General features: G+C 37.2%; 1 protein-coding gene and 1 pseudogene across 4 annotated transcripts in view; one reads left to right on the forward strand and one right to left on the reverse strand.

Moving 5' to 3' along the window:
• ROBO1 (roundabout guidance receptor 1) overlaps nucleotides 1-26,659 on the reverse strand; it is a 1,085,200-nt gene that overhangs the window by 398,643 nt on the left and 659,898 nt on the right. For 2 of the 4 annotated variants that reach the window (XM_003928309.4, XM_003928307.4), the window contains exon 1: nucleotides 8,569-10,245. The exons of the other annotated variants lie outside the window; for them this stretch is intronic. In XM_003928309.4, coding sequence (XP_003928358.3) covers nucleotides 8,569-8,623 — 55 coding nt within the window. In that variant the 5' untranslated portion in view covers nucleotides 8,624-10,245. Of the gene's footprint in view, nucleotides 1-8,568; nucleotides 10,246-26,659 lie in introns of those variants that run through there. 4 annotated transcript variants of the gene reach the window in all.
• On the forward strand, nucleotides 25,088-25,463 carry LOC101047577 (small ribosomal subunit protein eS26 pseudogene; annotated as a pseudogene).

The raw sequence follows: 26,659 nt of genomic DNA on the forward strand, positions 1-26,659 counted from the left end.
GTTATCATGTGACAAAGAGAAGAATGCAACAGAAAGTAAAAGGTAACATAAAAATCTAATATCTAGGCCAGGCACAGGGGCTCATGCCTATAATCCCAGCACTTTGGGAGGCTGAGGTGGGAACCTGAGGTTAAGAGTTGGAGACCAGGCTGGCCAACATGGTGAAACGTCGTCTCTACTAAAAATAGAAGGAAAAAAAAATTAGCTGGACACGGGGGCGCGCAGCTGTAGTCCCAGCTCCTTGGGGAGGCTGAGGCAGAACTACTTCAACCTAGGAGGTGAAGGTTGCAGTGAACCAAGATTGTGCCACTGCACTCCAGCCCGGGTGACAGAAGAAGACTCCATCTCAAAAAATAATAATAATCTAAAATCTAAAAAGGAATTAAAACGGGTTGGCAGCATGATGTAGTTCCCTCCCGAAAAAAAGCATCTAAATATGTTCTAAACATTTTACACTGTTTCATCTACATTCATTATCTTTAAGGGAACAGTACAGTGTGCTTGCAGAATTGTGCAAAGCAAGGATTCTGGGATGAGACAGGCTAGTTTCGAATCCTCACTCTACTACATTGACTGGCCATAGTTAAGGAGCTTAACTTTTTGAACCTCATTTTTCATACTGACAGACAGGGCTAATAACACATTCATTTCTAATGTGATTGTTTTAAGTATTAAATAAGATAAGGCATGTTAGCACTTTGCCAGGCAGATAAAAACACTCTATAACTTAGGCATTATCAGTATTACCATTATTATTATAGATATTATTGATTCCTAGTGTTTCAGGTTCAGTGTATACAACTGGGCCTATACAATTGCATCAATCATCATTTAATAAGTCACTTGAGTTTCTCATCATGTAAATATATATATATATATATATATATATATATATATATATATATAGACTACTAAAAAGCAATCAGCTCTTAAGATTCAATGACCCATGATAGGAGAATAGATCAAATGTCACAATGAGTTTCTTTTTCTTTCTCATCATACTGAATTTAAATCAAAGCTGTCTTTATGATGATTGTGTTCAGTCTGAATTCATGGAGATTATTAGCAACGATCTTGACAGTGAATACCCCTCCTAGTGCGTACATTTCCAAATAAAAGCTTTATGTCTCTCCTATTTTCCTTCTACAGATTTAGATTTTGGAAATATATTAATAAATTCATTAATTTAAGCAAGTAGTAGTTCTCCCAGATTGCTAGGAAATTTTCACTTCTCTTCAGATACAAGGGAAATAAACTGATGAGTTTTTTTTTCCCACAGCCTGTACAAGCCGTTTACTTTATTCAGACAACTTGCTAATGGAATGGTCTGGAGCTACTGAAATTACTTCCCAAACCAAGCAACTAAAGAAGTTAAAAGCTACCCAGAGGTGTGTAGTTAATATATACAAAGGTACTTTAACTTACTTTGTTACATGAGCCAGGACCATTTTAGTGAAGTTTCAGGATGATAAAGACTTCCTTCTCAATAAATCCTAAATCAAAATCAGCTTTAGAGGTATGCAACTAAAAAGTATTCATTTTCTTTTATAGGAAAGGGATTGTAGATAGATACATTTCTTTAGCCAAATTAAAAGTCCATCATCAGTGAATAAAGAAAATCACGTAGTAAACAAGAAAATGTAACAGCGGGCAAGATAAGTTGGAGATAAAATTATGAGACTTAGTGTATCTTATTAGCACGATGCTACCAAATGATATTGAAACAGACATTTGTGACCTGATTCATTCATTTTTTGGCTTCATTTTCTTTACCTACTTTACCTGAAATTGCTAATAACAAAAAAGGGCCCCAGTCACATTAGTGCAGAGAAGCTAAGATCTGGCCTTTGTTTCCTCTTCTACCAAAACCCAGGAATGAACTTAGCAAGTTGGTGTTATATTTTTTTCCCATAATGGTGCATAAATTATGACCATACCTAACATGCCCCAAAGAGTTTTACGTCATATGAACACTATCTTGTTATGCTCATTGAAATTTTAGGTTAAAGCAAGATACAACATATACCTGAAATGGCTTTTCAAGTACCTAAGAGTCACATGTAACACATTTTTTTACTCTTTAACTTTCTATACAAAGTGGGCATACAAACCGTGTTTCAAGCAGAACACTGAAAGTAATCTTACAGAAGAGATTTGAGGACTCCACACTCCTTTCGTGACTAACTGTGGACAAGCTGTCCTCAGCTCTTGGTCCTGTACAGATGAGTTGAATTTAGACATACTTTGAACTTGATACTTTCTGAAATCTAACCAAGGGCATCTTGGGAAAGTGTAACTGTGAGCTGCTATTGCCAGACAACCTTAAAAATATGTTTTCTTGTAAATCCTGCTCTACTTAACTAAAAGACTAACATGATTTTAAAAACAGATCCCCAAAATACTGTATTATCAGGAACCAAAACCGACTATTTCCTATATACTGCATACAAAGCAATCACTTGACACAAAAAGACTACATTCCCACTTAACACAGAACCACCCTGCTCTGTTGACATTTGCTTGTATCCTTTGATGGTGCTTTTAACGCTTCATTTAGGTGTCAAACTAGGTGACAAGCATTAAGCCCAGATAGACTATTTAGTCTCAAACTTGTGACCTTAGAACATTTTCTACAATTGCTTACCTTCTATCCACTTTCCTCAAAAAAATAAAATGAATTAATTCAATAAAATAAACAGAATATTCTTTTCCAGCTCTAAGCCATGGACAGCTGTGAACGCCACAGAGGTACTTCTCTCCTTGAATAAAGTCAGAAAGATATGCACAGTCATGCTGTTCAAAATATTATTTTATGTGTGGAACAACACTGTCATAAGATGCTTGGAAGCCAAGTAAAATCACAGAAGTAAGAGGATTTGTAGCAGCCTGTTTTGGCTGAAGGGAAATGAGGCTGAGCTCTCCCGTGAAGCAAGCAACATGACACCTTTCGGTGTTAGAAATAGCCTTTAGGATGGTTAAAAAAGACACTGGAGAAAGCAAAGAAGTGGAGATCAAAGCTATCTCCCTATACACTACAGATCATCTTTTTTTTTTTTTTTTTTCTTCCTCTCCTTCAACAGCAAGATTGAAGGAAGGGGCTGAAAGTGGAGGAAGAAGGGGAAAGGAAATCATGCTAATCCACAATTGTAAAGAATGGAGGTAGCCTTTTGATCTCCACAGGATGGCAACTTTATTGGCTATGCATAAGCAGTTTCCAACCAGCTGATCAACCAGGTATTAAGGCTCAACCCTTCCATGATCAGTAACCATGAAGTGAGTTATCTGTGAGCAGCAGTCAAGCAGAAGGCTCATCTACTAAATAATCACCAGCCCATACTCAACCAGAACCTAAGAGCAACCACAGGGGAAATGATTGTCTCTCCACAGGCTCTTCTGTGAGGAGTACCAATTATTTGCCTTGGGATTCAGAGCAGAGCAAAATCTTCCCTCAAGTGTGCAAGAAGGACAATGCCATTCATTTTCCAAAATACAACTTGGAACCCATGTGCATCTGCATCACCAGCAGACAATGTTTTGAATTACATTCAGTCTCCTCTTTTGAGCATGCCAGAAAATGCAGACATAATCAAGGCTGAATGTGAATTGGTTAGATGTAAAGAACTGACTGTCTTGCCTGGTGATATAAAAATTAGAGCCCATTTTCTTAATGACAGGAAGAATAATGTCTTCCTTCCAAATTCTCAAGTGTTCAAACCACAGTCTTATTTAAGTGGATTTTTTTGACACAAGTTTTAAAATAAAAAAATGATTGAACCATAATCTTTCTTATTTAAATTCTTCATTTCTCTCTTTCAACTACAGAAGTGCACAGTAGTAAGAGTTTTAGAGGCTGCTTGGTGCAAATCCCTGCTGAACCACATCCCCTAACTTCTCCATGATATAGTTTCCACAACTATAAAATCAGGCTACAGTAATAACTTAGAAATAACAGCATATATGTCATAGAATTTTTATGAGCATTAAATAAGATAATGGTGAGTGTTCAGTAAGTGATAGTCCTAGCTTCATAGGAAAAGTAGTCATTGTCATAAAGTTTCTTACTGTACCTAGAGTTTGAATTCCATCTCATCTTTTAATTATTTTCTTCTTTCACTTTACTGATCTACTTTAAACAAAAGTGTAACGATACAGAAGGTAACTACTTGGTGTATCAGTCTTCAATATACATTGATAAAACTCAATATACATTGAGGCAGTCAATATTCTAATGTCTTACCATGGGTAGCTTAAAAAAATTATTCTATTGATTCACCCGAGAGTTAAACATGCTTCAATTTTTTTTTTTCTGTTTTAAAAATGCAGACTATCTAGTTCTTTATATAGCTGTTGAATTTAAGACTATGTACACTTACATCATATTTTCAGAAATCCACTTTTTGGGCTGGACATGCTGGCTCACACCTGTAATCTCAGCAGTTTGGAAAGCCAAAGCAGGCAGAAACCCTGCGGTCAGGAGTTTGAGACCAGCCTGGCCAACATAGCAAAACCCCCTCTGTACTACTAAACATACAAAAATTCGCCTGGCATGGTGGTGGGCACCTGTAATCTCAGATACTCAGGAGCCTGAGGCAGAAGAATCGCCTGAACCCGGGAGGCAGAGATTGCAGTGGGCCGAGACCACGCCACTGAATTCCAGCCTTGGCGACAGAGGAAGACAGTTTCAAAAAAAGAAAAAGAAATCCACTTTTTGGATTCGCTTCATGTGCTGCGTGGTCAGAGGGTGCACTCACACCTGGCTGTTCTACTTCCACTCTATCCCTGCCTATGTTTTAAAACCAGCTTAATTCTAGACCCCCATTCTACCACATGTCTTCAGACTTCTGCTTTTGGTTTCTTTCTTTTTCTTTTTGATGCCTTTCTTTCATGTAGTCTATAGATTACCTTAGGCCTAATTTTAATCGAATGATAACTTTGCTTTCCTTCTGTTTTCCTACATGAAATCAAGTTCGCAGGGCAGTTTATATTTTTGTTTTAAAAATTAAACATTTTTTAAAAGTCAGAAATTATCCTAAGCATCACCTTAACATCTTTTATTAACACAGATGATAATAAATAAAGATTCAACCACTTAATAGTCTTCCCTGAGAAGCTGTTACCCTGTTTCCTTCCCATTGAATTCCTGTTGCCCAGTTATTTTAAATTATAGATATCAAGTCAATGTAAAATTGAAAAATAAATGGTCATTGTTAGCCTGCAATTTAGTATTTTGCATCACTTTAAATTACATAAGAATATTTCAATTGTTATAGCAAAGACTAAGAAAAAACTTCAGGTAAACTTTCTGTTCTAAGACCTTTTAACCATAAATGTCTTATGCATTAGAATGCCTATTATCAAGAAACAAAGATATTTTAAGAGATATCACAGTATTCAGGTATGTACATCTAAAAGCCAGAAAGGTTACAAAGAAATAGCAGAATGCATTGAAACTACACAACACTCTTACCAGAAAGAAAGATGGAGGGAGGAAAAGAGGAAGAGAAACCAGAGATCAGACAATTGGCTCAAATAGTGAAACTTATCTAAAAATATTCCTCTTCCCAAGAGAAAACACCCCCCCCACAAAAAAAGAAAGGAAAAAGAAAAACAGCACCCGTAAACTTCCATTTATTTGAAATTCAAATCTCATCCTAAGTTTGAAGTGAAATCCAAATACTTTTTCACTTAAAAGCAGGTTTTAGCAAATGGATTTGAGAAAAGCAAGTCTATGAAGGAAAAAATGTTTAGAATCAGATCCTGAGAGATCACATGGATTTTTTTCAGGGCTAACTCTTACGCATCCTCCTGCCCTACAAACCCACCAGAAGTCTATCTGTCCATAGAAAAGGCAGATAGACCAACAAATTAAAGAAATATACCTGAAAAACAAATTTCTGAAGGAATAACCACTTTTTCAAAAATTGTAGTTTCACTGAATGAAAAGTCATTGTTGTAGCATCAAGTTAATAGATAAAAGGCGGTAAGAAATGAACATACTTAAGCACAATACTTAGTACTACCTATGCCATCAACATACCAAAATGGAGTTTATAATCTGTTTGAAGAAAACTGTTAGACTTTTTAAAGTTGGCAGCCAGTTAAAAAAGGAAGGAAAGAATAACGAAAAAAAGAACTGACAACCAATAGATGCTTTTACAGGTTAAATCTTGCTGAAGGTAAGTTATCCCCTCAGTACACTTAGATTTATTTAAGCTCACCACATTTCTCTTAAATACACTCCATTAACAAGTGATAGACTGTGATCTTAGGCTCAAGGCAAGACATGAAACACAATCTTTCAAGAACTTCATTCATTCTCTGACCAGGTGTCTTGAACACAACCAGGTTACTAGTTACTTGAGTTCTGTGAGGTTTTATTCAAATGAACAGTGTTGCTTTATAACAGAATATTGTCATGAAATCACCCTAGCCACTCAATAGTTTGGCCTCCCAAGTTCAGATTCACAGCATGAGTAAAAGTTATGAGGAATAAAAAGCTTCAGGTTATGTCTGAGGGAGCACTTTAGAAAGACGCTTTTGTCCTGAAAAGTGGCAAAGTAGATAGGCTCACCAAGAGGAAAAACTTAGGTTTATAAAAATCATCAATGACTTAAATGGAAAATTAAATTAGAAACATGAAGCTAGAAATCAGTGTAGCTCTAACATTATAATTGTCTCATATCTATTCAAATTACAATCTTCAGATACTAATTACTAATCAAATTATAAATCCAATAGGACAGTACATTCCCAGATAATTCTCCAAGTGAAGACAGAATTTGCAAGTTGACACCACCAGCTTTCAATGATACCCTATTAGTGTGACCCTATCTTTAATCTACAGCCATGATAAAATGTTCCAACATATACAAACTCAACTCAAACAGTGACTAATGACCATTAATCCTCCTATCTTCAATAATCTGCTCCTGCAGTCATTTATCACAATGACACTTCACTTTACACATATGAATAAACTTTAACCAGAAAGGTGAATCAACAAAAATCTCAAAGGTATCTGAAGCTGTAAATTAAACTAGGGAGAGACACAGCCAAGAGAGGCAAATAGAGAGATTCAATTTTAATGTTTTTGATTTGCATCTATGGCTAGGGGTCGGGTATTGGAAGGACTATTCAATCACTCAGATATGCATACTACGGAAAAATAAGGCATTACAGAAGGAGAAACTGGAAGTGGCGAATGACAACCCCAAGCAGTTAGCCTACTCATCCATCCACTGCGACGTAGATGAGATATCCCAGGTTGAAACTTCAGTTTCTGTTTTCTTTAAAGGAGTAACAATTTATTTTTTAAATTTACTTTGGTTGCAAATCTTCCTTGTAACTTCCAGTCAGCAAGCATAATTCATAGGCTAAAATTCTTCAGGGGTTTACTCGCTATCATTTAGCTGACGTGTGTGTATGTGGTGTTATTCCCCCCTTTTCTTATTCTCTTAACCATCTGCCTTAAGTAAAATCCCTGGTCAAAACATAAATGATAATCATAAACCACAAAAGCGCAAACAAACCCCTAAAAACGTTTCATAATTGTGCAAACTGAGTGACTCTTACCAATAAGCCCTGATGCAACTTGAAGCTCAGTATACGAACGTCTCTATAAAAATTCCCTGAGGTGCCGTGATACTGTGTGTGTGTGTGTGTGTGTGTTAAAGCCTGAAATCAGATCCGTGATTGAAACCAGAATCTACCAAAAGGAAAGAACAAAAGTTGAATCGTGGCTCAGTTCACCCATAGTAAAAAAGTTTCTTAGGGAGTGTAAGAAAACTATTTACAAGTGTAGATCCAGTGTGTACTCTTATGTCAGAAGGGTCCCGTTTCAGCATCCTTCCAACACTTCATATGGAGTTTCAGTGTTATTTCATTAATCCTAAACATCCCAAATTCAGCTGTTTTCTTTCCCCAATGAGAATTCCCAGGCAAACTGTCCCCTTTCCGATGCTAGCAACTGCCTGTTTTCCTTCTAAACCCAGCGAGGCAACTGCTATTTTATATCCTACGTTAGAAAGGAGTTATTTCATGAAGCTTCTTCAGAATCAAATTTAATTACAGACTTTGGTTACATAAAACAACTACTAATAACCCCTTGTGCTCAGAAGAGGAGGGGCAAATTGAAGGACCAGTTTCAGGAATTTTGGCAAGCCTGTGGGCCACAAGCTCCCAGGGTGCACATTTCCCTCCCCAAGAAAGCAATACTTCAGAGCATCCTGGGGGCCCTAGCTCACTGCCAACCGCTGCCTCCTCCCACCCTGGTGCTTAGACCTGCGTTTGCCCAGAGTAATCTGGGCGTGCCCTGAACTTGGCAAAAAGCCGAGGTCTGCAAAGAGTCTTGAGGAGGTTCGGGGGTGGAGGGGAGGTTTTGGGAAATGGGGGGAAAGAGGCAGCCCCAAATGTGCACTAGGAACATTTTCGCCCAAGTCTTGCAGGAATCGAGCTGCTCCGGCCTTAGGAGGGAGGGGTAACCAAAATGCAATTCTGGGTTTGATTTTGAAAAGTGGAGAGGGGGAGAGCAGAGAGGATCAAGGGTGAAGAAAGAAGACGCGGCGTTACCTGAACAGAGACATATCAATCCAAACAGGTAAAAGTGAGCAGGCTCCGCAATCATTGTCCTCGGGTGGATCCTGCATACAGTCTCATGCCAAGAGGAGTGAGTAGGAATAGGTCCCCAAATGTATGAAGTCACACACCACACACACCCCACACAAAGGCTTAATATAAGCAACGTGGGTCAATTAGCCAGGAGTTTTCAGGGCAAATTACTTGTCGACCTTTCCGGACGCTTGTCAATAGCTCAGAGCCTTTTTGCAGTGGAAGAATTCCAAGGTTGGTCTTCTGCGGCCCCAGGATCTCCGAGGAGGCTCAGACACTTTGAAGAACCATCCAAAGCGAACAACAAAGAGCCGAAGCAGAAGCGCAGTAGTGCCGTTTCCTGGCTCCACAGTCTGGCTGAGCCGCCCGGCGTGCGCCCCACGATGTGCGCCCGAGCGCCGCTGCGAGGGCAGGCGCGGCGGCGGCAAAGTTGGGGTGTGAGAGCGGCTCAGGGAGGGCCAAAAAGTGCTCCTCCGTCTCCGGGCGAGCCCAGTCAGCAGCGGGCCACCCGCGGCGGCGGCGAGAGCAGCCCCAGGAGCAGCAGCAGCTCCGGAGGACGGGCTCGGGGTGCCGGGAGTGCGGCTGGGTGACTCCGCGCGCAGGGGGCGAGCGAGGGGGCGGTGCGGCGACGGCGGCTGCCTGGGCGGGCCCTCGTTCCCATCACTTGGGGGATGCGGAGGGCACTGGGGACAGCAGCGGGACCGCGGACACTCGCACGCCTTCCGGGCGCCCCCAGCCCGACGCGGCGCCCACCATCGCCCCCGGCCCCCCGCCCTCTGGGGCGCGCGCAGGCACCCCCAAACTACGCTGAAGCCCAAACTTCCCGGGGGTAGCGGCTGGCACGCCTGGCTCGTGGGCGCGGGGAAGAGGCAGCTGCCGGCTCTGCCCGGGGCGGCGGCGAAGGGCAGGGAGGATGCTGCGCGGGTGGGAGGGACGGCCGCCGCGGCTCACCCGGGCTCCTCCGGGAGCGGCCGCGTCCGAAGTTTCTGCTCTCACGCCGCCTCCGCTCCGGCTCCGCCGCCTGTGGGTTTCCCCCGCAGTCCCCGCGGCTCCCGGTTTCCTCCCGCTCCTCCCCGGCCCGAGAACTTAAAGGGGCCGCGCGGTCCTTTCCGCGCTTCACGACACACTACAGGCGCTGGCCAGGCAAGTTCTGCTCCTCAGTATTTCCACCCACAAGCCAGGGGTGCCCAACTGCGCCCTCAGGTGAGAATCCAATTGCTCAGAATCGGAAATCCAGGCGCAGGAGAACCAGTCTTGCTTCTGCCGCCACCCCTAGCTCCCCTGCACCTTTCTCCAAATGGAACCTCCCAGCCAAAGACTTCAAAAGTCCTCCTGGTCCAACTTAACCTCTTCCTTGCCGCTTCCATGGATTGGAATAAACTCCTAAATAACTCCGCTCTCACTTCTCCCCATTCCCATTTAAAAAATAAATCAATAAATTTTGAGTGACATGCCTTTAGTATACAGGAGGTAAACAGAGAACATATTGGGCATTCCGTGACAACCATCCTTTCCTTTTAAGTTGAAGTTGTTGAAACTCTTGTAGGAAAGATACCCGAATCCTAAGGCACAGGGTCGGGCCTTGGGATCATTTCGTTATGTTTCATTTGAGACCCTCTCTTTCAACTTCTTAGACTCCACACATTAGAAAGCTAACAATGGGGAGGTAATTTTAAAGAGAGAGAGAGAGAGAGAGATGCAAAAACGTTTGCAGTTATGAGAAGCTAGTCAGCATTTCAAAACCAACAGGCAAAGGCTTTCACACCCAGTAGACCAGCCCTGAAATCCCAGCCTAGCAGTTATTACCTCTGTGCCCAGGTCTGTTTTCTCTTCTCTGTTTCTATTCTTGAGATACTTCACTCCATTAATAAAAAATACACAAAGCAAAACAAACCTGACACAACTGACAGGCATTCATTCATTGACTCAGTCATTTTTCTTTTTTTCTATTAAGTAAGACACAGTCGCCAGGTGCTGTCGCTACCACTTGTAATCCCAGCACTCTGGGAGGCTGAGGCGGGCGGATCAACCTAAGGTCAGGAGTTCAAGACCAGCCTGACAAATATGGTGAAATCCTGTCTCTACTAAAAATACAAAAATTAGCCGGGGGTAGTGGTGTTCCCCTGTAGCCCCAGCTACTCGAGAGGCTGAGACAGGAGAATTGCTTGAGGCGGAGGTTGCAGTGAGCCAAGATCACTGCCACTGCACTGCAGCCTGAACAACAAAGCGAGACTCCATCTAAAAAAAAAAAAAAAGGCACAGTATCTTAAAATACCTAACATGCTGAATAAATGGCAGAATTATTATTTACAGAGTTGTGTACCATAACTTCAAAAAAACTATTTCATATCTAGCACTATGTGTAAGAAGCTGCTTTCAGTGGCTGCCTCTAAAGGAGAGAACTGCACAGTGTCTAGGGCAGAGAAGGAGGGTTTGCTCTTTTCTAGGTAATATTGTGCTTTTCCATTTATTTTCAGGTGAGCACATTTATTACCTAATGGAAGATAAAAATTTTAAAGCAAAGTTTGTTGCTGCTGGCACAACAAATGGCTTTAGAGCAACATTTTGTGAAAACTCTGGTTAACAGCACATATCTTTGAAAGTGAAAGATAGTTTAATACTGAGAAAACTGACTGTAAATTCAGTAAACAGGCTGAAGATAAGAATTCAAAGACTCCAACCAAAATCTTTTCAGCAGTAAAAATATGAATGGGCAGTCAAAGCTGAAAAGCAAACATCAATTTGGTCTTGTGAAAGGATATTTAGTGAGAAACATAGAATATATCTCCTTTTCTTGGAAAAAGAAAGTACTTTTAAGATAAGCTTACTTAATAGCAAATAAATGAATACTAAAGTGTGCTACTTAAAAGAAAGAGAGCAAGAAGGAGGGAAAATTCAAATCCACATATCATTTGAGTGCATATTAAATAAAGATGTCAAACTTTCACTTAGCGATAGGGGTATACTTTTAAACACAATGAAGAATATGTATAGCGATCCCTATTGCATCGTTCCCGAAAGTGGATCACCTAGTCTCTAGAAGTTTGCTGATATCTCTCAAGATCTCTTTTGCCATTTATCTAATTGAGTGCCAACCATGTTAATACCACCTTATAGTTCTCAACTTCAGTAAATTACACCCATCCGTCCTCTCTCTTCCACCCCTAGAGATGATATTACCTAGGAGAGTCAGCAGTAAGTTTCCTCAAGGAACTAACTTTTGGCCAACCCCTGATGAAGACCATCATCACCAACTCAAATATGTTAGTCCTTTCTGTCCATTATATCAGTAAAGATGGCACATAAAGACAAGAACTTGTATTCAGAAGGCAGTATGAATCTATAAGAAATGAAACTCAATGTACCTGAAAACTTTTGTATTTACTTCCTTTTTCTCACTATTACCCATGCCAACAAACACTTACTGAACATTATCTATGTGCAGGAAACAGTAAAGTGTGCTGTAGGGACAAGATGCAAATATCATCCCTTTCATCAGGCTTTTAGCGCTCCTGCTGTGGGGACCTACATGAAACAGAACAGGCTCCAGAGTGGATTCTGTCTGAAAAAATGAAAACAAAGTGCCACTGGGGTTAAATGACATCCCAGTACATTCCTAGAGATGGATGGATCATAGCAACTTGTCACCTTTTCACTTTTGCTCCTGAACTTTAAATTACCTAGAAGAATGCATGAAATGCTCCATGTCTCTCTGTGAGTGCCAGTGCAAGTGTGAGCATATACATGTGGATAGGGAATGGACTCACATCAGATTTTCAGGCAACTCTGACATGTACAAGAGAAACTTGACTCATTTCAGTTTGCGTGGGAGACACAGCGCAGGGTAAAGAGAAAGTAATTTAACTTGTACTTGGTAACCCTGTTCTGATCACTATGATTTGAATGAAGGGTGGATTCTAAATTTCCATTTAGAGAATTCTCATCTCATTTGGAGCCTATGAAATTCAGGACCCCCAAAATGTAGGATCTCCCCTGAGAATTTTGAAGAAGCCTGAAAATAATACATTCCAGTAGTCCCGTGAAGAAGGGCTTTTTGACAGTCAAAATTCTATGGCAGTCATGATCTCTTGTGTTGCCCCAGTCTGATTATACCTTTCATGGAGGTAGCCACAGGAACTCAGGAAGTAACAGCACAACCAGGGTGTCTTCAGGGATTGCAGATAACACTTACTCAGTTGAGTAGGAGTGAAATAGAGTTTCTAAGGTAAGTGGAATACAAACCGGAACATCTCTCTTGCCTTCTTAGCAAAAAGCCTTTGATTCAGACTGAGGCTGGGATACAAGCCACGAGTTCCAGCAAATCTGGTGAGAAGCTGTGTAACACATGCAGTGCACACCGAGCCTGTGCTGAATACTCCAAGATCCCATCCCTCAGAGTACAACAGTTAGTTTAGCAATTCTTACATGGTATTGCTGAATAATCTGTGCCATCTTTGGTATTTAAATTGATGAACTAAGATGAATGTTTGAATAATTGAACACTTGAATATTTTCCTAAGTTTGGGTTCGTAAGAAAAGTCTCATCTCAGAGGGCAAGCTAAAGTAATCCTAGTAAAGGGAGAGTACATTGAGATTTGTTGGAACATCCACTGTGTTTCAAGAAACCAGGCCTATTTAGTTTTAACTTTCCTGTTGAAGCCACATATGGTAGTTTCAAATGTACATAAGGTGCATTTTAACAGTATTACTTTTGTTTGCTTGCTTCTCTGCCACTTAAAGCAGGCAATTATGTGTTCCAAACCAAAAATCATAGGGAGGAGAGATTCCCAGGGTTATTAATCTTCACTTACTTAAAGACTTCAGGCCTTGTCAATGGTGCATATATATATATATGTGTGTGTGTATATATATGTGTGTGTATACACACACACACACACACACACACACACACACACACATATATATATATATATATATATATATTTTAGGTGGAGTCTTGCAGTGTTGCTGGGGCTGGAGCGCAGTGGTGTGATCTTGGCTCACTGCAACCTCCACCTCCCAGGTCTAAGGGATTCCCCTTGCCTCAGCTTCCTAGGTAGCTGAGATTATAGGCACCGCCACCAGGCCCAGCTATTTTTTTTTCTCCTGTATTTTTAGTAAAGACAGTGTTTCACTATGTTGGTCAGGCTGCTCTCAAACTGTTGACCTCAGGATCCGTGATCCGCCTGCCTCAGCCTTCCAAAGTGCTGGGATTACAGGCCTGAGCCACTGTGCCCAGCCGAGGCCAATATTTTTAACACAGCATTGTGAAGACATTGTAAAGGATCATCATCCCCTTGGTCCCATCAGATGATGTACTCCAGCCTCGCTATTGCTCTATAGGGCTCGTTTAAAAATATAAATTATGAGATACTCGACTTTGCTGTGGAATTACTGTGCTGCATTTGTCTTTTAGCAATTCAGCATCTCGGGCACATTGTAGATGTTCTAAAAAACTAGGTGCTGTCCTACTAAGTACTTTTGATAGAGCCTGGAACCTTACATATTAGCAACACTGGATTACTACTTTTATGTTAAGAGGGGGTGAGCTTTTGAAGATAAAGGAGAGGATACAGAAAAGTGGCACTAATTATGGGCACTGTTTGGGGTCCCTTACAAACATTATCTGATCTCTCACCACAGGCAAGTGAGGTGATGTTATTACCCACTTTAGAGATGATGTTGAGATTACATAATTAACTCAAAGTTAAGAGGCTCAGTAGCCAGGGAATTTATGTTTGAACACAGTTTGTTTTGAACTGAAGCACTTAAAGAAACAAAAATGAGTTCCATGGTAAGAAAGGCTTGGGAGACTTAGGATTCAATACATTTAAGGATTCTCCAAAGCCTTTAATATGCAGATAAGAATTTTGAGTCCCTAAGGGAGGATATTTATGAGAAATCTTGTCTCTTTAATAAACATAGTTCAGTTTATAGCATTTGACTATTGTGGTAATATTAATATCTCTAATACCCAATACCCTACACCTGAAAATTAAGAACTTCAGCTTTCCTGACTAAACTGCATATGATGATTACTTGGCAGTAAACTTATTTGTGTTAAAATGAGCAATGCAGTATTCCTTACTGGAAAAGACCATACATTTAAGTAACTGCACTTCTAAGACTTTCTTCATAGAGCAGCCAGAGGGATCTTGTTAAATCTGAGACAGATTATGCCTCTCCTCTGCTCAAAACCCTCCTGTAGTTTTCCTGCCTCACTTTAAGTGAGAGCCCATATCTTTCCAGAAGTCTACAAGGCCTAACATGAGCTAGTCCCATATGCTTTCCTGACATCGCCTCCCACTACATTTACCTGCTTTTTTCTCACTTTGTTCTATTCCAATGACTTCTGTGCTGTTCCTTGAATGAATTAGCCAGCCTCCTGCCTCAAGGATTTTACACGTGCTCTATGTGGAGTACTCACCTCCATAAACCTGTAAACTTGCACTCTCCCTTCTCTCAGGTTTTTATATCATCAAACTTCAGAGAGGCTTTTTCTGTCCGGGTACTGTAAAACTATATTCTCACACAATGCTTCCCATATCCTGTCTACTTGTTTAGTTTAGTTTTTGTTTTTCCTATAAAGCACTTACTCACATCTAGGATACTATCCTTTTTTTTTTTTTTTTTTTTTTTTTTTATTTTGTTGCTGCAACCTTCCTTTTAGAATAAGTTCAGGGATTCTTGATTATTTTGTTTACTTGCACAGTCCCAGCATCCAAAACAGTACGTGGCACTGAGTAGGCACTCAGATGTTTGTTGAATGAATGAATGAGTTTTATCTCACTGATAATATATATTTTTTTTAAAAAATGCTTCCTATTAACTATTTCTATAGTTCTAAAATTCATTTTCTCTAATATATAGTTTAACCACATATCTTCATTAACAGAGAATTAATAGTGAATATCACTCATGGAGCTCATGCTTCAGTGGACTTCAGTAACTTCAGAATCGAAGTTCTGTCTAAATAAGCATGCACTTATTTAGGTCAGGTTATTTGGGACCAAAGAAATTGGGAGCATTGACTGAGTTAAAGTATATAACATTCACAAGAAGCAAACCTCAAGATTAAATTTTCATAAATGAGAAAACTGAAGCTTAAAAGTACCAGCTTTGGCTGGGTGCTGTGGCTCAAGCCTGTAATCCCAGCACTTTGGGAGACCGAGGCGGACGGATCACAAGGTCAAGGGATCAAGACCATCCTGGCCAGCATGGTGAAATCCTGTCTCTACTAAAAATACAAAAATTAGCTGGGCATGGTGGCGCACACCTGCAGTCCCAGCTTCTTAAAGGGCTGAGGCAGGAGAAGTGCTTGAACCTGGGAGGCAGAGGTTTCAGTGAGCTGAGATTATGCCACTGCACTCCAGCCTGTGCCTGGCAACAGAGCAAGAGTCTGTCTAAAAAACAAACAAACAAACAAACCCAAAAACCCAGCTTTTCCCAGAAGACTCCTTTAGCTAGTGGTTTACTTGTGACTGGAACACAGTTCTCTAAATTGCTAGAGAACACTTCTTTCTACCAGAATAATCAGCAATTCTTGATTAAAATTCTCTACCTTTAACATCCTTACATCATTAGATATGGCATAGTATAATAGATATTGTATTGTTATTGTATTAAATATTATGTTCTATGTATATGTTTTACAAGTATGTTTTACATGTTACTGATTCATTGGGAATCGGGAATGACGTTTTTTGTTGCAGCTTCAATTTCTAATAATAACAACCAATATTTATGTAACATTATGTGCTATAGGTACTATTCTAAGTATTTTATGTATTCTAACACATTTGGTCCTCAGGGAAAAACGTTAGGTCAATTATTGTTATTATCTCATTTTATACATGAAGGGCAAGCATAAATTTGAACCGTGGTGATCTGTATTCAGGGAATTGGATTTTACCCTTGCCCTAGCCTGTGAGATGCAAATAAAAGTTTTTGGTAAAAGTAATGTAATTTTTACAGATTCAGTTCTAGCTGAATAAAGCTATCAGTGAATATGTTGTGTGTGTAAAGATCTAGTTTCTTGTACTTTGGGACTCAGTACAAGAAAGTGACTCTGAAGTCTATGCATTTTTAGTTCTACTTCTATATGAAGTGAGGAGTTCAAAGCTTTTTTATTTTATGCCCAAAATGTTCAAAGTGGTTTTATGTTTCTTTTAACTCTAATGAGATGATATGAAAAAAATATATTATACAAGTTTGTTAAGACATTTGAAGGATATTGGAAAACATAAAGATGCATATAAATTTATATCTCACCATGAGATTTGCTGTCTTTTGGTTTCTTACTTCCAGATACATCTGAGACCAAACATATACTATTCTAATCATGATTTAAATTTCTGTTAAACTGGGATCATAGTTAACAGCTGTGCAGCAGAATGACAACCTCTATAGGCTTACAATTTGAACACAAACTATTTTTTAAGTAATTTACGTTATGTTTAATTCTGCAGATGTGTTTTACAAAACTGTTTAATGTTTTTGGTTTTTCATTGCTTTTTAAAAAAAATCCTTCCAATAAATGTTTATAGGACTGAGGTGCATATGTTGGGATTTATGTCTTATTTAGTGCATTCATGATGTTTAGTTCCACCTGCTGCTTTGTTTATTCAGAACAATATTTTACCTAGGTTTCAAGTTATTTTAAACAGTTCTATAAAGAAGTGCTATGTTCATTTAAAAACCATCTTGAAATTGTATTAGAGTTTCCTATTTTGTGTTTATATTAAATAGAAGTAGTCCTAAATAGTCAATGTTACATTACCTTTTGAAAAAGGGTATCCAAGTTTATCATAAGCAATAATAACAATACTAAAGAATTCATTAAATTGTAGTACCATAATTATTTGGAAGTTATTTATTTTATAACCTATTAATCTATTCCTCTTTTATATGGCTTATGGGAAGACTTCAAACTTGAGAAGCCAAACTGGGGCTTTGGGATTTAATAGCTCCTTGGTGTGACTGAGGACTGTGATTCTAAATATGGAAGTGCTCATTCTTGTGGGTAAATACTGAATCCAAATCCTGTAATTGTTACTGAGAAACAAACTGCTCTTGAAAACTGACATAGAATATAAACCTACTGTCTTAACAACAGGATAATTATATATTTTCCCAAGAGTTTAATCATCCCCCTCTGACATCCTGGCCACATTCCAAAAGAAATCATCCAATTTCATTATTGGAACTAAAAGTCTTTGTGGATTTGATCTAATCTCATCTTCTCAATTTCTTATCACTATATACTTCTTTAGAGTTGCTTTATTACACCTAGAAGGTAGAATTTCACTTCAAACACCACATCTTGTTATATATATCTTATTGCAGTTATGTATCCTATGTGTATTTGTGAAACAAAACAGATGTTTGCTGAAGCCAGTAAAACAGTCTTATCACCGAAAACATCATATCAAAATTATTCTATTTATACGAAGATTTCTAAATATTACTTTTTACTTACAATGTTGTAATTACAAAGTAAAATATTGTTTTACTAGTTTGGCATGTTAATTATTTGCTAAAAATATTGTTAAGAGTACATGCTAAAAGTAGTATGGTTGATAGCCTTATATTCGGGTCATGATTGGTTCTAATAAGATTTTAATTTTTTTCACAATATACAAGTAACATAATTTTAGAGCATGTTGAAAATACTCACAAAAGGAACAAAAAATATTGCAATAATTCTCTCAGAAATAATCACATATGCTATCAACATTTTGTTATATACCTTTTCTTATTTCACTTTTCATGTAAAGACTTCTTACCTAACAACATAGAATAGTGGTCTAAAAACTGTTATGAAACCTACATTTCATTCAAAAATAGTCATAATAACTTTTTTCCAGGTCATAAAATATTCTTTAACACTATCATTGAAAGAGCAAAACAGAATTCCATCAGATGACTGTATCAAAATACATGTAACTAGTCTCCAATTGTTAGATGTTTAAGTTATTTCAATTGCTGTGAAGGTGTGCATAACCTGATTTTTTAAAGTCATATTAGAATGTTTTCTAGCTAAAGTGTTGGTAAATGTCATTTTAATTACAAATATTCTATTGAAGCAATTCATACTTCCCACAGTTTATTAAATTACCCAATTGTTTGACATTGCTATATAAATTACTTATTCCAATGATCTTAGAACTAACATATATGAGTTAAAAAGATCACAGTTAACTATGAAAAACCATGAGACATATATTAACACCTAAATTTCTTCTTTGTTCTTAATAGAATTATTATATGTTTGTTCGAGGGATGCCTTTTGTTTTTATTACAAGTGATTAATAAACGAAAATGTTTGTTCTTCACAACTATGCTTGAATTTCACAGGTCTTGTATTTCACACCAGAAAGTAAATACTTTTCTTTAAGTAAGGGCAATAAATTAAGACACAAGCGCTTTTCCTAAACAGTTACCTTTGGGAAAAAGTATAAACTTAAGCACTGTTCATTATTTCACTAAGTGTTCCTTTCAGCTGGGAGAGCATACCGTTTAACATTTGGCTATCATAATTATTGTCAGTGATTATGACATAATCATACATAAATGTACTAGTCTAAATAGGGATAAACCTATTTGTATTATGTGCATCATAGTTTATCTAAATCACATTATTTGGCTAACATCTCTATTTCTTGATTTTTTTCTTTAAATTTCATAGATGGCTTATCACACAATACGAGTTCGAAAGACTTAGTTATCCTCTTTTTCCTGGAGAAAAAATGAACGTAAAATTAAGTAATTGTTAAAAAGAGTATCATCTCTTATGCATTACTGATTGAAGAAGTAATATCATTATTTTTTGAGGTTAGTAATTTTGTCACTTTAAAAAATCAAATATTTATCTGGAAAGTCCATCTGCCTTAAGTAATGGTGAATATTTATCAGTTTATTTTAACTTAAACTGAAATGTACAGAACACCTGACAGAGTCTTAATAATAAACCAGATTGTCTACTACACTACATTTCTCCGATCTTGCTCCCCTTAATATTTCCCAATAGTAATACCTTAAAAGGTATACTTTAAAAGGTAGTAATGCATACAGAGATGTTTCTTCAGACATATGTATATTTCCTAGAATATCATTAAATATGCTTTCCAGGTGGAAGCTATGTGATTGAAGTAGGAGGACACAGTTTGAAGAATTTGCCATCTATCCCAGACTTCCCCTGGGTAACTTCAATTTATCTTTTAAGTTTCAGATCAAAGTCTCTTCCTCAGAAAAGCCTACCTAGACCTGCCATTTCCAGCCTTTCCTTATATATCAGATTTCTGTATGATGTTCCTAGAACAACGTTGACTATTTCTCCATAGTGCTGATCACAAATAATTGCTATAAAAAATACATCTTTTAAGCCTGCCTCCTTTCTTGTAAACTCCACAGTGGAAGTAATGACTTGCTCACTAATGGTGTTTTCTCTCTTCTCCAAATATGTGAAGCCATTAAGCCTTGTTTTGTGTTGACAATTTTGTGTAGCATACTATGTTTTGAAAAGCACTTAGCTAGACAAAAAGTATGAGTAAGAAGAAAGTCCATATACAGATTGCAGATATCTGGACATTCATGCTTTTGGCATCTCATCTAACTATCTATTTCCTAAAGGAAAACAGACAATCACTGAAAGATTTACTCTATTTCAGTGTTCTCAACTAGGGGCAATTCTGCCCCCTCACCACTAATCCCTCCCCATTGACATTCTGCAATGGCCAGAGACATTTGTGGTAGTCACAGCTGGGGAGGGGAGTGGAGGAGGTGGTATAGACATCTAGTGTGTTAAGGCAAGGGATACTGCTACAACACGTTTCATTGCATAAGACAGGCCCTCACTCACAGCAAAGAATAAGTTTACCCAATATGCCAATAGTGTCAAGAGTGAGTAACTCTGCTCTAGTTCAGCTTTAATATACACTGGGGAATGTTTTTGTTCTTGTAAGGATTACATAAGATGGTGGCCACGTACCTTATGATTTGGGTACAGTCAGGTTCTAAAGTTATTAGTCAAGCAATGCTGTACTATCATATGGGAGAGTACTATAAATATTATAAAATTCTATATGAACATCCTCAATCTTTAAATGTTTATATAGCTTCACAAAAAAAAAATGCAATTACATTCTTCTAATATGTGGCCATCTAGAGCTTATATAAAGAGGCATCTTTTTCCAATATGTTATTTATGTATCTTTTTGAGACGAAGTCTCGCTCTGTCGACCAGGCTGGAGTGCAGTGGCAAAATCTCAGCTCACTGCAGCCACAGCCTCCCACGTGGAAGCAATTATCCTGCCTCAGTCTCCCAAGAAGGTGGCATTACAGGCATGTACCGCCATGCCCAGCTATTTTTTCTATTTTTAGTAGAGGTGGGATTTCTCCATGCTGGCCATGCTGGTTTTGAACTCCTGACCTCAGGTGATCCACCTGCCTTGGACTCCCAAAGTGCTGGTATTACAGGCATGAGCCACTGCACCCAGCCCTAATATGTTATTTACTTTCATGCATACTTGAATTCATTAATGTAATAAAGGTGATATGTGATGGTAAGGCAGAGTGCACCATTAAATTGGCATGGACACTTAGCTAGATATAAGCTATTGAGAGATAATTGAAACATTTTAAATAACTTCTATAAATTATAATTTCTAAATTATGTTATTATAATTTCTAAATTATCTAATTATAATTTCTAAATGCTACCCAAGTTTACATGATGAAATGAGAACTAACAAAATTTTGCTTTTGTGTGGATGTAGTTTGAATGAATATAGTAAATATTGTCTATTGATATGTTTTAGTGTCTTGTTAGTCATTACTGAATATATATGTGTGCTTTTATATTTCTCCAGGAAAAAAACCACATGTATAACATGTATTATTCCTCTACCAGGGATTTACAAGATAAAGGAATAGCTCAGACAACTTATAAGCTAGTTTACTTAAACTTGCTCTTTGAAGCGGGAAAAATAAAATGTTTAGGTGCATATGTAGAATAATGATGAAGCACAATATTTGTTTCTAAAATGTGTAAGTGGGTGAGAATACAGATGTCCATCTCTGTCACTGACTAGCTGAGTGATGGTGGATAAGTTTCCTAATATCACTAACAGCTATTCTTTTTATATTAAGTGAAGAGCATAATAGTTCTTCCCTTCTAGGAGTTTTGCAAGGATTAAAACAGGGAATATACATAAAATGCTTGTAATGGAGTAAGCAATCATCAACTGATAATCAATTATTATTACTATTGTGATTTCATTGTGAAAAAAATCTCAAAATTAAGTTTATAGTTAGCAGTAGAAAATGGAACTTTTTTTTAAATTTAATAAGGGAAGCATATAAAGATTGTTGTTTAAAAGAATGTTCAGAAAACCATAAATATAATTTTAAAAATGTCTACATATAATATTCTTCCAAATAATTCAAATTTGATTTTATTTAGGGAGTTTGCAATTAATATAGTATTTTAAAACACAATACTCTTAAACAATAGTGAGATAGACACGTAGGCTTATATAAGGTACAAAGCCAAAAGGATGAAAAGGAAATGCTCAATGTATACTTAAGTATTATGAAATGAGCTTTTTAAATGCTTACCTTTCTGCGCATGGATAATGCTTAAGAGACGGAAGCAATAACTTCTAGAATGAAAGAAGCATAGTTTAAAACTAGGAGGTCCAGACATGCCATGACCTTATAACAATAACATGTTATTATTTAGTAAATTATTTTTAATACACAATAGAGTATAAAATATCTTCAGAACTAATTTAATAATGAGAGAAAATATTACATTGTTTAAATCATATTTTTATCAAGATTTTCCTTCCATTGTACATTATGCTAATTCCTACATACTTTTTGAGAAACAGATTTCATTAGTCTATCATAAAATGATTTTTAAATGATAAATAATATAATAAATTTAACTTAATAAATTAAGTTAAGAATGGATATACTAATAGATGCTTAAAGAAAGAACCAGTAACCATTTATTTGCAAAAACTTAAATGAGATGAGAGCATGTTTTTTTAGCTCAGATAATTCACTTACTACCCCTGCCATTATGAAGTGGGCAAGAGAATTTCTCTCTATGGTAACTTCTTTAAAAATACAAAACTTTGTAGTTTTTGAAGTGTTCTCTAAAGATTGGATAACATTTACCATTATGCTGTTTCTTAGTTTTTTATTCATGCACCCTTGGACTAAGTTCAGATGATGAGTTCACTATAATCATAATAAATTATCAAAAACATAAATAAAAAACTCAAGGGGTGCACATACACATACACATCCTATTGAAATAGAAGTTGATAGCAGGTCTCTTTAATTTATATTTTTATCCGTTCTTTTTTTTTTTTTTTTTTTTGCCTGGCAATAAATATTTTAATTTTTGCTTCATTTTTATGATGACAAATAATTTTCAAGTTTATTTCCTTGTTTGTTTAAATACAAAGCTAAACCACAAACAGGTACAATCAAGACATTGTATCTCACATTTACACTCCTGTCGGATCCTCGTCCAATTCGCTGACCACTGACCAGGCTAGTGCGCAGAAAATCCCTCCCCTACGAAATGTGTTTCAATTGGTTGAGGGTGTTTGGTACACAATGCTCTATTGCCCTCTGCTGGCTGGACAATGATAAATAAAAACTTCCTTCTCATTAACTAGATGGGGATCTTAGAAAATTAAATATGGAAGATGACACAGTTCAAAACAATAAACAGTATGTTAGAGTGGTAGAACATTAAAACATGAATTTTAAAATGTAATCTCACATATTTCAAAACTCCTAAGATTTTAATTAGTTTTTGTATTAGCTGAAAAATCTGGTTATTTTATATAAGCCTTAGCAAGTGTCATTAATTCAAGATAACACAATTTCATAATTTTAAAGTGATAATTGTAAGTCTTACAACTGTCTAGGAATTCTGGGGATTTTCCAACAAGATATGTGTGATCCAATTGTTGGCACATTTGTGGAATATTTTTTATAATATTATGATGTTTCTAGTGTGTTTATTTCTTTAAAGTAATATTTCTACCTAGTTGAAAGAATATTGTTAGCATTTTTAAGTAAAATTTAGAGTCCGTTACCAATTAGTGTGATTTATTTCTCATATTCCATTCTCTTTGGAAGCATTCTTTATATATGATTCACATATCACTGAGGAAAAACCAACGTTGTTATATAACGGTGTGTAAATTCCTTAACGAAAACAACAGTGATAGTGCCGCAAGGAAGATAAAATACATAGAGCAGTTAATCCACCTGGTTTCATTTTAGCACTACAGGCTGCTTTAATGCTTGATTACATATCTTTCAAAAACATTTCTGAAGCGTATCCTTACCATCTATAGCAGAAGACACAGACTTTATCATTAGGGTGGCCTTGCTGGTTTTTCAAAAATGCCCTTGGGTTAAAAGTTTAAAGCAAAGCTGTCATTTTTAAAAAAAAATTTTGACTGGTGTTTTGAATTTGTGACTTATTTTATATTTTTAATAGTTTCTCACAGCTACAATATATATTAAAATAATCTGGTTTTCATTTCTGAAAGTGCATTTTTTGAAACATTTATAAACCTTGAGCTATGGTTCTTTGAAATAGGATTTTATTCCATGAGCTCGATCTGCCTATTCTACCCTCAGAACTAGTGTCTATTACAAATCAGGAGCATAACTTTTCCCTATGGCTTCCCTGCCAAAACAACTTCTAATCCTTTCAAAAATTTCTGGTTGCTTTATAATTTACTCTAACTACCTCTGATCTAGATTGTATTCATATCTCAAACTCTCCAGGAATATACTTTCAGTAGAATCTTGAAGTCACTTGAGGCTTTTGGTTCTCCATAAACTGAGAGGAAAAAGTTTCATCCTAGAAAATATTATTATTATGACAAACTGATGAAAACATTTTTTTACTTCCCAATTCACAAGTAAGATTTAAAAAGATGCCCTTTGTCTTTACAGTTTTTCACACTTAATCCTCATAAAATCATTAGAAATAATTTTTTACCATTTGTATCTTAAGACTCAGGAACATAGAAAAATGAGATTCACAGAGATGAAAAACATATCCAAATTTACACAGGATGGCCTATTAGCCAGAAGCCAGGTCTGCTTGACTTCAAGTGCACGGTCTTTTTATGGCAGTTTGTAATCTCTGGGAGTGAAGAAGGAAGGTGGGAAACAATTTGCATTGGAATTATAAGGTGAGCATGCCGTTTGATACAGTATTTCCAACTCTAGGAAGCTAAGCAAACATTCCGTATTTAATAAAAGATATCCACGATGGTATTAATTGAAATAATGTGGGAATAAAGCGGAGAAAAACCAGAAGGGGTCTAAATTTCTAATAAAATAACATAAAGAACTTAACCATGATATGTTATTTAATCGAATATTACAGTCATTAAAAATAGTAACTTGGGTTCTTTCTCTGCTGCGAGCTTCTGAAATGACAAAGAAAAGAAGGAACAACGGTCGTGCCAAAAAGGGCCGTGGCCATGTTCAGCCTCTTTGCTGCACGAACTGTGCCCAATGCGTGCCCAAGGACAAGGCCATTAAGAAATTCGTCATTCGAAACATAGTGGAGTCCGCAGCAGTCAGGGATATTTCTGAAGCGAGCGTCTTTGATGCATATGTACTTCCCAAGCTTTATGTGAAGCTACATTACTGTGTGAGTTGTGCAATTCACAGCAAAGTAGTCAGGAATCGATCTCGTGAAGCCCGCAAGGACCGAACACCCCCACCCCGATTTAGACCTGCGGGTGCTGCCCCACGACCCCCACCAAAACCCATGTAGGGAGCTGAGTAAAAGATTGAAGACAACTATTCCCTGGAGAAAAATAAAATGGAAATTGTACTTGGAAAAAAAAAATAGTAACTGGGAGCTACTTGAAAATCTATAAGTTGCTTAGGATAAAATTAGCAATCTAAATCTTACATTTTATGTAATTAAAATGTAATATACAAGTTTAAAAGTACTGCCAAAAAAGTGTCTTGTATATTATTGTGTAAAGAAGGTTGTGAAGCAATAACATGAATTCCAGGATAACACATTTAAAAATCATATATATATGTCCTAGAATATGTGAACACAATTTTGTGTAATATATATTAACTTTGTTGGTGAAACAGGCAATAAAACAATTTTTAAAGTATCTATTTCTATACTATTTAAATTTTACAGCATGTATTACTTTAAGGATAATAAAATTTATAAAGATATAATATTTACAGAATTACTAGAGTTATGTTGAAATCACCAAAATATACAATAGTTGGTAATTTAGTGTGAGGAATATATATTTTTATTTTCCTAAATTTAAAATGTTTTCAATACGTTTATGTTTATCTTTATTGAAAAATATGAGTATTATAATAATTAAAGCTGTTTTCAACTTTTAAGTCGTGTTTTCTATTTCTTCATCTTGAGAATTTTTATGAGAAATACAGTTTTACTTTCCTGTTTTTGAAGTAGTTAGCAGCCTCTATTCGTAAGTAACTGCTTCAGATAGATATGTCACTCTTATAGATCTGACTTACTTTGTCAATTTCTATGAAGATGTTAAAAAAGAAAGCAGTCTTGACTGAATTATTTCCGATATTCATTAAAGAATAATGAGAGCTAGGTGAGGTGGCTCATGCCTGCAATCCCAGCATTTTGGGAAGCCCAGCCAGGGGGATCACTTGAGGCCAGGAGTTCAAGACCAACCAGGGCAAAATAGTGAGACTTCATTTCTACAAAACATTAAAAAATTGTGGGGAGAAACGCCTGATATAGGTGAAGGGGAGGAAGGCAGCAAATCACACTGCCATGTGTGTACCTATGCAACAATCTTGCATGTTCTTCACATGTACCCCAAAACCTAAAATGCAATTAAAAAAAAATTGTGGGGCATTGTGGTGGTGAATGTTTCTAGTCCCAGCTACTCTGGAGGCTAAGATGGGAGGCTCACATGAACCTGAAAGCTTGAAGCTGTAGTGAGCCAAAACTACTGTGCCACTGCATTCCAAATTGGGCCAC

The sequence above is a fragment of the Saimiri boliviensis genome, chromosome 18 (assembly GCF_048565385.1).
Source record: "Saimiri boliviensis isolate mSaiBol1 chromosome 18, mSaiBol1.pri, whole genome shotgun sequence".
NCBI classification, from domain to species: Eukaryota; Metazoa; Chordata; class Mammalia; order Primates; family Cebidae; genus Saimiri; species Saimiri boliviensis.